Raw genomic sequence first — 13,060 nt, forward strand, 5'->3', positions numbered from 1 at the left:
TCCCTGTGGTGCACCCCAACCGCCCCACTCTAAAACAGGTACAACCCCCCCCCCCCCCCCCCCCCCTAATTAATTAGTCTCATGTCGTGCAGCTGCGTCTAGATTCTCAAGGCGGATTCTGCCGGGAGCTGCCTATGCCATAGAAAGGGTAGAAAGGGTTCCAGTCTACTGTCTGTCATCCCTGTGTGTGAGCTTGTGTTTGAAAGGTTCGGGTGAACTAAAGCAATGGCGACACATGGAACTCTCAGCTGATTTGTCTCATTATTATGATGTTTTTACTTTTGATTTCCACAGGATCGTCCAGCCGTCCCGGTCGCTTCGCAGTCAGACCAGCATCGACAGCCTGTTGTTAGCATGTCTGTGGAGCCGCAGCGAGATACAGAGCAGCATCAACAGCACGTTAGCATCTCTGTGGAGCCGCGAGGACATACAGACCAGCGCGTTAGCATGTCTGTGGCGCCGCGGGGACATACAGACCAGCGCGTTAGCATGTCTGTGGCGCCGCGGGGACAGACAGACCACAGCACCCACACACTGCTGCTGACACCCACCCCCCCACCCAAACGGGACGGGCGGCCACGGATGAGACGACAGATTCCCTCGACCCGCGGAACCGTGACGAGACCCTCCCTCAGTGGCGGAAAAAGTGCTCAAATTCTCTACTTGAGTAAAAGTGTCAATACTGCAATATAGAAATACTCTACGTTAGTAGAACTGCGGAATTCAAACTGTGCTCGAGTAAAAAGTACAAATGTATTGGCATCCATAATCGTTTTTTTTCCTGAAGGGTTTACTTAAAAAGCAGTGGTTACCAAAGTGGGGTCCGGGGACCCCCAGGGGTCCTTGAGGGAGTTCCAGGGGGTCCCCAGCTAAATTATAGTTTGGAACCAAATGGACCCTTGTGTGTCTGTAACTCTGAGTGTACAAACGGAACCAAATGGACCCTAACGGGTCAATTTGGTTCCGTTTGTACACTCAGAGTTAATCGCCAAAGTCCTAATTGAAAAGAATCATGCCCGTTACCTTTTAGTAAAATGGCCTATTATGTCAAGAGTGTTACTTAGGCAAAAATAGGTATTATTTTGGCCTAAGTCAATGGTTTTGTGACGTCATCATGGAGTAAGTCAGTAAGTAAATTGGCCTAAGTCTAATGTTTAATCATATTAAATTCTATTTAATTCTCGTATGTTCCATACTGACTGTTATTTTATAATATTATAGTCATAATCTTTTATGAACGTTTTTGGTGATGATTAAGAAATATAGTTTTGAGAAGAAAAAAAGTATACGTAGGCCATTTAGTTTAAGAAGACGATGATAAAATCAGATAAATCAGTCGCCGTGGCTAGGACTGTCACAATTATTACATAATCGCAATTATTTGAAATAATCACAATGCTTTTGTGAGTATAATCGTCAATCGTTTCCATATTGGAAAAAATAGCAGATCTACAAGCTTACAGCACCTCACTGTGACGTGCTGTAAGATTCAACTATTTCCATAATATGTACATGTTTTAGAACATGGTTTTTTTATTATCATTATTAAATGTGTCAGGGATTTCTTTGTATATTGTATTTTATGTGTCATAGGCCTATCTGCACTGTGCAATTTGTGATCTAAAAGGCAGAAATAGAAATGATCAAATTGTATCACTCCATTATAGATAAGTAAATAAATAAATACTGTGAGCATGAAGGCATAAAATAAACCGTTTTTTGGTGGCCAATTGTTTTTGTTTGTTTTACTTTTTTACACCTCAAGTCAAAATTAACGAATGAGTTAGTTTCATATGACACAGAGTTTGAAGGACCAAATGAGATATGACTAGTTCATCAAGTAAGACGAGTTAGCTATGTGGAAATGTATATGGAAAGTAAGAGGAGTTAGCTATGTGGAAATGTATATGGAAAGTAAGATGAGTTATGTGGAAATGTCACTGTCAAGTGACTACTGGCCAATCACAGCGCGTCTCTTCCGGGACTTCCGTGCCAAAGCGAGTGCCATTGGCAGAGCCTTGGATATAGAGTTACGCAAACTGCATTCACTTCATGGGGCTTCAGTCCAATGGCGGCTCTCAGAGACGAAATGTTTTTTATAATCGTCATGGTTGCCAGCCAGTGTGTTCTTGCTGGTGGTGGTTTCATTGTGAACAAGTAGCCTAAGCAGAGTACAGTACTGTATGTACATTGCGTGCATACCCTTACCTACCTGGCAGGTGAAAACAAGCACCCATCTTAGCATTTCAATGCCTGATCTGCATGTGTACAAGAGGACAGGCAGCGCGGTCCACCCCCCACGCCCCGGACAGTGAGGAACTCTCGAACGTGCTGTCTTTAAACAACTGTCCTCCTATCTCCACCAGAACAACCTCCTGGACTCCAACCAGTCTGGGTTCAAAGTGGGTCACTCGACAGAGACTGCCCTGCTGGCAGTGACGGAGTCGCTCCATGCCGCTAGAGCGAACTCTCTCTCCTCCGTCCTGATACTCCTGGACCTGTCTGCAGCGTTCGACACGGTGAACCATCAGATCCTCCTCTCCACCCTCGAGGGGATGGGTGTCTCAGGCTCTGCACTCTCCCTGTTTGCATCCTACCTGACGGGTCGCTCCTACCAGGTGATGCTGAGAGGGTCTGTGTCAGAACCACACAGGCTCACAACTGGGGTTCCCCAAGGCTCGGTTCTGGGTCCTCTTCTTTTCTCTCTCTACACTACATCTCTGGGTGCTGTCATCCACTCCCATGGCTTTTCCTACCACTGCTATGCCGATGACACCCAGCTGATCCTCTCATTCCCCCCCTCTGATACCCAAGTGGAGGCACGCATTGCTGCTTGTCTGGCTGACATCTCGGCGTGGATGTCGACAAACCACCTGAAGCTCAACCTGGACAAGACCGAGCTGATGTTCCTCCCGGGGAAGGGCTGTCCGCACCGAGACATGGCCATCACCATTGATAATGCTGTGGTGACCTCAACTCGGACTGCGAAAAATCTGGGTGTGACCCTGGACGATCAACTGACGTTCTCGGCAAACATCGCATCAGTGACAAGGTCCTGCAGATTCCTCCTCTACAACATCAGGAGGATTCGCCCCTTCCTCACGGAGAAGGCAGCCCAGGTGCTCATCCAGGCTCTCGTCATCTCCCGCCTGGACTATTGCAACTCCCTCCTTGCTGGTGCTCCGGCATCTGCCATCAGACCTCTGGAGCTTGTTCAGAAAGCTGCGGCTCGTCTGGTGTTCAACCGCCCCAAGTTCTCCCACACAACCATCCTTCTCCGTTCTCTACACTGGCTCCCCGTAGCGGCCCGCATCCAGTTCAAAACCCTGGTGTTAGCCTATAGGGCAGTGAAAGGAACAGCTCCTTCCTACCTCCGGGCTATGGTCGATGCCTACACCCCTGCCCGACCACTTCGGTCTGCCACCTCGGGGCGACTGATTGCCTCGTCACTCAAGGGTCCTTCTGGCCGATCCACACGGTCACGACTCTTTTCTGTTCTGGCCCCACAGTGGTGGAATGAACTCCCCACTGATGTTAGGACAGCAGAGTCACTGCCCATATTTCGCCGCAGGTTGAAAACCCACCTCTTCAGGAAACACTACCCTTCCTCTCTGCCTGACCTACTTGTTGTTAACTAGTTGTACGAACGCTTGTTTTCTATTGTTGTATTGTTTATTGGATCTTGTTTAGTCGATACACTTAATTGTTTTAGCTCATGCTCATTTGATTTAGCTATTTTGTCTCATCTGTTTAAGGAAATAGGTAGCTGATATATTGCACTTTTACCGTAGCGCTAGGTATACTCTTGGTTGCTTGTTTTTGCAGAAAATGCACTAAAGACTTCTGGTGATTAGTAGTTTTTGTTCCCTACCTATGTTGAATACACTTATTGTAAGTCGCTTTGGATAAAAGCGTCTGCTAAATGACTGTAATGTAATGAGGAACAAAAGAGGTGTTAAGGTGCCATACTTGGATGGTTAGAGCCGCGGGATTACATACAAAGTCAATGCAAGACGAGAATTGCGCGAACGGGCGCAGCGCGACCTGGTGCGGTACAAACGGGACGAACCGAGGCGAATATCAGGTCCAATTCCTCATGGGGGCCCCCACAGACTCTACGTCACTGGCGGCTCTCCTACATAGACTTCTATTGAGAATGGGGACAACCAACTAGGACAAGTCCTTGCCCGGAAGTAGGCAGAAATGCATTGGACTCAGGCAACAGCCCAGCTTTAATGATCTTACATCCCTTTATTTTAGATTGTTTTGTAGTGATAGTACAACATAAACATTAAAGAGAGTCTTTAGTTGTTACTGTACAATACTTTAAAACAGTTGTCATGTTGCACACATGCTTAAAATAGCTCAGATTTGCACCACCCTCGTTGAAAACAATGTATTTCCAACTCCAGCCTGTCTCAGTTCAGGCTGCATGAACAGTGCTCGAGCGCTCGGTTTCTGACGCCTCAATGTCGTAACTCTTCTATTAGATGGCTCTGGCCACTGGGAAAGAGGGAGTCGTGCCTCTGATTGGTCTACAGAACGTCAACTTCCGTTATGTACCCTGCGACGCCGAAGGAGGCGTCTACCTTTCTGTGTCTGTGGAGATACAGACGCCCCAGAGCCGAAGGAGGCGTCTACCTTTCTGTGTCTGTGGAGATACAGACGCCCCAGAGCCGAAGGAGGCGTCTACCTTTCTGTGTCTACATGCGTGCATGTGCACCCCTCCCCCATAAAAAATAAATAAAAACACAAGATCCACAAGGTGATAATAATATAATTAATAATAATAACAATACATTGATTTCTGTCAACTTCCAGACGTCAAAGAAAGAAAAAAACAACAACCAAGAAAGTACAAAAAAGGGAAAGACTTGAAGCGAAACGATGGAACAATATAAGCCACAAAGCAAAACCCAGAGCATTTATATATATGTATATATTTATAAAATCACATGTTCAGAATGAGAAGAGATACTTTGGAATGGCTACGGCCTCACTCGCACACGCCACATTCAATTTATATATTATCTTAACTTCATTTAAACTTATAATCATTGATAACGACCCCCCCCCCCAACCAATCAACCAACCAACACCCCCCCCCCCCCCCTCAACACGCACGTGAGCACGCACCTTAGAGTATATATGAATAGAGACGGCACCCGAGTTCTCCTCCCATCCACTTGCATTAAGTTGCTCAAAAGCGCATGAGGCGATTTCACTCCTCCTTCCGGGTAGGAACAGAGTGCATTCTGGGATTGATTGGGCCAAACACATGAACGCGCTGCCATTGCACTGAAACCGCGTTCACGTGTCATCGTGAACGTGCGCAATGATAGTCAACGGACCAGCGTGTTCATGTGTTTGGCCCAGGCTGCAATACCAAATCCGACCACTATGTCCATTGCGCCTCAGGGCTTCCTCCTGGTGCCGTCTCTATTCATATATACTCTAAGGCGCGCGCACGCGCACGCACACGCACACGCACACGCACACGCACGCACACACACACACACACACACACACACACACACACACACACACACACACACACACACACACACACACACACACACACACACACACACACACACACACACACACACACACAGTCCCTAAAAACAAAATAAATAGGAAAACATGGGATTTGATTGGTCCATGAGGTACAATGTAAAATTGTAAAGAAAGAAAGAACGCGCGCAGGTATGGAACAAGTCCTGGTTCAACACGTTGCCGCTAGAAGGTATGGAACAGGTATGGAACAAGTCCCGGTTCAACACGTTGCCGCTAGAAGGTATGGAACAGGTATGGAACAAGTCCCGGTTCAACACGTTGCCGCTAGAAGGTGGAAGAGTGATTATCTGGTCCTGTATACGCCCTCCCGCCAGTGTTGTTTTTGAAAGCAACTTTTGATTTTAGTTTTAGTCATAGTCTCTTAGATAGTTTTCATTTAGTTTCAGTCACATTTTTGTCACCTGGAATGGTTTAGTGTTAGTCTGGTTTTAGTCGACTAAATATCGTAAGATTTTAGTCGACTAAATCTACAGTTGATTTAGTCGACTAAAATGTATTTTGTCAGGCCTTGATACCGTCGTAATGAAGTGCGACGCGTTGTGAGCTTGTAGATCGGCTATTTTCATGCAACCAAGTGTAAAATGACTTCTACTGGATCTCTTGTCCACTAGTCCCTTCCTAACATTATACTGGATCTCTTGTCCACTAGTCCCTTCCTAACATTTTAGTGTAGTTTTTATTTGCTGACGAAATTGTCAGTATATTTAGTCATAGTTTTAGTCATCATGGCTTAGTTTTGATGTAGTTTTTGTCAGTGAAAATAAGGTAGTTGCCGAACATTTTTCGTCATAGTATTAGTCGACGAAAACAACACTGCCTCCCGCCCCTCCCGCCCTGTAACACTCCGGTTCTGGTGCGATGAAAAAAAAAACCCGGAAGTGAAATGTCCGCTGGCGTATTCCGTCTATGGGAACATCCTGTTTTTAGAATCCTAGGCCCTTATTTATCAACGCGGTGTACACGTCACCGGGTGTACACTGGGTGTACACTGGGTGTACACGTCACCGGGTGTACACTGGGTGTACACGTCACCGGGTGTACACGTCACCGGGTGTACACTGGGTGTACACGTCACCGGGTGTACACGTCACCGGGTGTACACTGGGTGTACACGTCACCGGGTGTACACTGGGTGTACACGTCACCGGGTGTACACTGGGTGTACACGTCACCGGGTGTACACTGGGTGTACACCAAGGGGGCAGGCAGACTTTCCAACGTTGAAGCTCTCCTCCCTAGTGATAGGAGGAGGGACTACAGGCGGACCCGTGGATTCCTGACCGGGAAACCCCGTGCAGCTGGGCTTTAACATTGAGCGCTCGGTTGCACTTCCGCATTTGACCACCAAAATTTGGTGGTCAAATGCGGAAGTAGACGTTCTGAGACGGTACTTCCGGCAGTCTTCCGGGTGCTTCAAAACGCCACTGAGCAACTTCCACTGACATGAATAGCTGGGGGGGCGGAGCTTCGCGCCAGTTCAGTCTCTATTATATATATACTCTATGGTGTACACGTCACCGGGTGTACACTGGGTGTACACGTCACCGGGTGTACACGTCACCGGGTGTACACTGGGTGTACACTGGGTGTACACCGGGTGTACACGTCACCGGGTGTACACCCAAAATTGGGTGTACAACGTGTTGATAAATAAGGGCCCGAAACTCTCGTATTCTTCTTCCAGGCTAGCCTGGATCCAGCCCAAAGACCCCGCCCACTCTCTGAGTGGACTGCCTCTTCAAGAAAGCTTCAGTCTGATAATCAGGCTACGTTTTGGAGCAAAATATGCTTGATTTGTTTCTATAAACGGTGAATTAAATAACATTCGCGGGACAACGTTACATAGCGATTATTCACCTCAGTGTTTCTCCGATTCCGAGTAAAGCGGCTTTTCAAAATAAGACGTTTAACATTGCAGCGAGCGGTGGCGGTTCTGGAGTATTAAATTCAGCCACCAGATGGCAGTGTTGGCGGTGAATGAGCTAATAATAATAATAAAAATAATAGCTCAAATCTACATAGCGATTTTCTACGTCCCCAAAGTGCTTCACACATTCCCTGCCTTTGACGGAGATGTCCGTCATGTGGTCTTCATCTCAGTGGTTCAGACAGATAGCGCTCTTCCATCCAGAAATAAATAAATGCGTTTATCTCGGAGTCTTTTCCCAAATTGTGTTATATTATATTGTATATCCAACGGGAGGAAAAAAAATAAAAAATCAAGAAAGAAAATAAAAACTTTATTTTACGAGGAAATCCCTTTACATGGAGTCCTCTCGTAGGTCGCCACATTAACCCATTCAGGACGGGAACCCCTTTTGGTGTTTTAAGCATTCAAATTATACTTTTAGCTATTAAATAATAGCAGATCTACAAGCTTGCAGATCAGCTATTTTTGAAAAGTCGTTGAATATATATTCGTGCCGAGCGAACATTTTTAACTCAAATCTTTGCTTCTGGGGAGTCCCTGGAACAACATATTTTCAGATGGGGGTCGGCGGCCAATTACATATAATTTCGGGGGTCCTTGACATGAACATGTTTGAGAACGACTGACACAGAAACATGGGTTTTTCAGAAAACTGTCAGGATTTAGAAAAAAACACCAGTCTTCTCTCTCAGTGAACTCAAAGTCCCATGAGCCTCGGGGGCAACGAACGCACCCACATGTGGTGTGGGAGCACTAAACCAATCAGTGGCAGAGGGGCGTCGCTCCAATAAACCAATACAACAAAAAACAATCCAATGGGGAGCCGGCGTCCGTTTTGACCCCGCCCCTCTATGCCCGGGAACGGGGAGGCGCGCTCTTTCAGTTTGTCTGTGTGATTGTCTCTGACACACCACCCTCTGGTGATGTTTGGAACTGCAGGCAAGCCAGAGAGAGATACAGAGAGAGAGAGAGATAGTTACAGTGCTAGAGAGAGAGAGAGTACAAGTCTTTTCCCTTCACTGTAGAAGGAATTGTAGGAAGGAGGGACAAGATCAAATGTAGGAAAGGTGTTTGTGTGTGTGTGTGTGCCTGTGCGTGTGTGTGTGTGTGTGCCTGTGTGTGTGTGTGTGTGTGTATGTGTGGCGTGAGCATGTGTTTGTGTGCGTGCGTGTGCATGTGGGCGTGTGTGTGCGTGCAGAGGTGCCGATCTAGGGGTTGCTCTGGTTGGTCAGGGCAGCCTTGACGAGACTAGTTCATTCAAAACCCTTAACGCTCAGGTCAGACTGACCATAGATCAGCACCTCTGTGTGTGCATTTGTGCGTGCGTGCGTGTGTGTTCCTGTGTGTGTGTGTGTGTGTGTAGAGAGACACCTCTCAGAGGGTCACAGCTCTCTCTTTAAGGCTCAATGTGAGCTCAGTCCTGTCCTGTTGGTCTGGCCAAAAACAAACTGTGGCCCGGCCTCTAGTCTGCCCCGCTCCACTCCGCTCCACTCCACTCCGCCCCGCTCCACTCCGGTGGACCTGCCGTCCAGGTTTCAGTTAGAACAGGGCCTTGGAGCCCTGGTTCTCGAACTCGGACCAGGCGTCGCTGAGTTCCATGAAGATCATCTTAGCGTAGTGCTCATAGGGCTGACCTGTGGCCTGGAGCACGCACACACACACACACACACACACACACACACACAAATGGTAAATTTATATAGCGCCTTTATCCAAGGCGCTTTACATAGATTGGGCATTACATTCACCCATTCACACACAATCACACACCAATGGCAGCGGAAACCATGCAAGGCACCAACCAGCACATCAGGAGCAATTAGGGGATCAGAGTCTTGCTCGAGGACACTTCGACACTGACTCTGGGGGAGCCCACAGGGTTCGAACTGGCAACCTTGCGGTTACCATCCAGCCACTCTACCCCTGATCCACCGCCACACACACACACACACACACACACACACACACACACACACACACACACACACACACACACACACACACACACACACACACACACACACACACACACACACACACACACACACACACACACACACACACACACACACACACACACACACACACACACAGCTCATAGGGCCGACCTGTAGCCTATAGCGCGTCGCAGTCCCGCCCCCTACCAGGGCCCAGGAAATGATTTCCCGTTCATTTTCCTCATAGACATTTCAAAAAGTATGTATTTAAAGACCTTTTAAGCCTCGTACAAAGCCAACTCGAGTTGTGACAAATCATGACAACAAACACAATTTTTCGGGCCGAACAAATAATTAGAAGAGAAGAAGAAAACGGCAGGTTACAAAACTTTTTTTCTTGTTTTTCTTCTTTGTAATTATTTGTTTGGTCCAAAATATTGTGTTTATTGTCATGATTTGTCACAACTCCAGTTGGCTTTGTGCGACGCTTAAAAGGTCTTTAAATAAATACTTTATGAAATCTCTATGAGGAAAATGCATTGGGACTTATTTCCTGGGCCTGGCGTCGTCATGAGAGGGGGCGGGACTGCGACGCTCTCTATAGGCTACATTACAGCCCAATGGCTGTCCTGTAGCCTATAACGCACACGCACGCACCCCTACCTTGTCGGGGTGCACCACCAGCGCAGCCTTGCGGTAGAACTTCTTGACCTGGTCGGGGGTGATGAGGTCGGCCATGCCCACGGGCCGCCAGCGCGTCTCCCCCTCCCACAGCACCGTGTGCAGCGTGGAGAGCAGAGCCCGGATGTTACGCTCCTTCCCCTCGATCCAGTCAAAGATCTGAACGCACACACATTACACACACACACACACACACACACACACACACACACACACACACACACACACACACACACACACACACACACACACACACACACACACACACACACACACACACACACACACACACACACACACACACACACACACACACACACACACACACACACACACACACACACACACCCATTTAGGCCGTACGACGTGTGGGAACGTCATAACTAATCCAACCGACGGGTTGCTAGGACGTGTACACACGTTTTTGTAGTTGGCCTCTCCTTCTGCACCATACTCCTTGCTCTTTCGCGCGCTCACTCGTCGTTCACTCCCCTGTTTACCGCTCAGAGAGAGGCTTGACGTGCGTAATCTAAGGAGCTCTCCGTGGTTTTGACCAGATGGATATACTAAGCTCTGACTTCTGACTTCAACATGCCTCTCGTTCAAAATATGAAGCAAGCCATCATCAGCGACTTTATCGTAATCTTAGCGAGGTAAGCAAGCAAAAATATGTCTCCCGGTTTTTGTCCGGAACAGAAGGGGAGGAGGGGTCTTACAGAGTAAAAGCGGCCATATCTGCGCGGCACCCGAGCCTCTATTTTGTAAGAAATCCCGGCGCTGATTGTGTTAAAAGATTTGCGCCACAGTTTCACAGTTTTTCAAAAATAGCAGGTCTACAAGCTCGTAGCGCGGCACTCGGTGCCGCGCTACGAGCTTGTAGATCTGCTATTTTTCAATAGCTAAAGTCTAACATAATGCTTTAAAACACCAAAAGGGATTCCCTGGCCGGGGGGGGGGGGGAGGGGCAGTACGGAGACCAGGATTACTGCATGCTTTTTGTGATTACCTGTAGTTTCAGAGGGTCTACAGATCTAACTACCTGTAGTTTCAGAGGGTCTACAGATCTAACTACCTGTAGTTTCAGAGGGTCTACAGCTCTAACTACCTGTAGTTTCAGAGGGTCTACAGATCTAACTACCTGTAGTTTCAGAGGGTCTACAGATCTAACAACCTGTAGTTTCAGAGGGTCTACAGATCCAACTACCTGTAGTTTCAGAGGGTCTACAGATCTAACAACCTGTAGTTTCAGAGGGTCTACAGATCTAACTACCTGTAGTTTCAGAGGGTCCGTGTCTCGACAGATCTCCTGTCTCCTCATCTCAGCGATAGTTCGCGGCTCCTTGCGATCCGTCCGGGACGAGAAACCCTGAGTGGAGAGAAGGTCCCCGAAGTCATCCTGCTTCACCTTGGCCTTGGTGCCTGGTAGGGGTGTCAAACAAAATCGATTCGAATTATAATCGCGATTCCGTTATGAACGATTCAAAATCGATTCATAATTTTTTTTTTGATTTTTTTTTCTGGTTAGTTACAGGAGTTTTCACTACATGTTGTTTGTGATATGAAATGTAAGCTCACCCTAATCACAGTAAACATGTCTTCAGTCATTTTCAAGTTACTGTGCTGACTGGAGTAGATTGTGATGAAATCCTATGTATTGAATCGAGAATCATTTTGAATAGAAAATCGTTTTTGGATTGAATCGAATCGTGACCCCAAGAATCGGAATCGAATCGAATTGTGGGAGACCCAAAGATTCACAGCCCTAGTGCCTGGGTCACCGCACGCACGCACACACACACACACACACGGAGTGTAAGACATTAGAGTTCATTGATAATTTTTTTTTTCTTCTAGTTGGCCTCCAAGGCCACCATACTCCTTGCTCTTCGCACACGCGAGTTGTTGTTCACTTCCCTGTATACGGATCAGAAAGAATCCCTCATATCTCCTAATCTAGGGAGCTCTCCGTGGTTTTGACCAGATGGATATACTAAGCTCTTCATTTCTGACTTCTGACCTGCCTCTCGTTTAAAATACGAACGCGGGGGATTATTCAGCAATTTTATCGTAATGATAGCGAGGTAAGCAAGAACAAATATGTCTCCCGGTTTTTGTTCTGAACTGAAGTAAAAGCGGCCATATCTTCCCGGCACCCTGAGCTTCTATTTTGAAAGAAATCCCAGCGCTGATTGTGTTAACAGACTTACTGCTTCTGGCGGAGTACTCCGTCTGATAAGCTTTATTATTGATATCAAACCGGATCGCTGATTACTATTTTTTCATTATTATTTTAGCTCGGCCTTTCCTTCTTTAGCGATCCTAGACGTCCGCATCCCATTATACAGGCTGACTAAAAAGCTGAATAACTCCTAATCTACGGAGCTCTCCGTGGTTTGGATAAAACGCGCAATGTTCAGAGGTCTTTGCTGATTATCCGGTGGTCTAGATGGAAACATTGGCGCTTTCTAGAGCTGGCTAGCATTGACGCTATTTATTTAGCATAAGATGGACGCCCACAACATCCGTTTCTGTGCTGTGTGTGCAGCCTCTAAATAGCTCCGCAGAGCCTCGGCAGTCTGAGGTTGGCTTTGCGTCCAGCAGGTGGCAGTAAACCTGTTATATCACAATGTTGGCCTTGGACCACGTCCATAGAGCTTTTTTATTGATCGACATAGAACCAAACATTCTGTGGATCTTCAAAGATTAGTAAAAACACGCGGGCACACGCACGCACGCACACACACACACACACACAAAAAAAAAGACTGCGATAGGTTATATGTAGAAAAACTCAGTTACCGAGTTTATGAGATTAACCCATTTAGACCTGAGGACGATTCTACAAATGTCTTCTAAATCCTGACAGTTTTCTGAAAAACCCTATGTTTCTATTCATTGGTGCTCAAACATTTTCATGTCAAGGACCCCCAAATAT

At 47.0% G+C, this 13,060-nt stretch overlaps 1 protein-coding gene and 1 long non-coding RNA gene across 3 annotated transcripts in view; one reads left to right on the top strand and one right to left on the bottom strand.

Moving 5' to 3' along the window:
* The first annotated feature begins 5,138 nt into the window (after positions 1–5,138).
* LOC306934240 lies at positions 5,139–7,583 on the top strand. The gene is made up of 2 exons (XR_013791305.1): positions 5,139–5,746; positions 5,798–7,583. It is a non-coding gene; the product is annotated as an uncharacterized lncRNA (long non-coding RNA).
* Positions 5,741–13,060, bottom strand: part of gak (cyclin G associated kinase) — a 49,568-nt gene continuing 42,248 nt past the window's right edge. For both annotated transcript variants that reach the window (XM_079516803.1, XM_079516802.1), the window contains exons 27-29: positions 11,396–11,544; positions 10,108–10,284; positions 5,741–9,148 (exon numbers count right to left, since the gene is read on the bottom strand). In XM_079516803.1, the coding sequence (XP_079372929.1) occupies positions 9,047–9,148; positions 10,108–10,284; positions 11,396–11,544 (428 nt within the window). In that variant the 3' untranslated portion in view covers positions 5,741–9,046. The remainder of the gene's footprint in view (positions 9,149–10,107; positions 10,285–11,395; positions 11,545–13,060) is intronic.

Source organism: Electrona antarctica (assembly GCF_951216825.1).
Source record: "Electrona antarctica genome assembly, chromosome: 12".
NCBI lineage: Eukaryota > Metazoa > Chordata > Actinopteri > Myctophiformes > Myctophidae > Electrona > Electrona antarctica.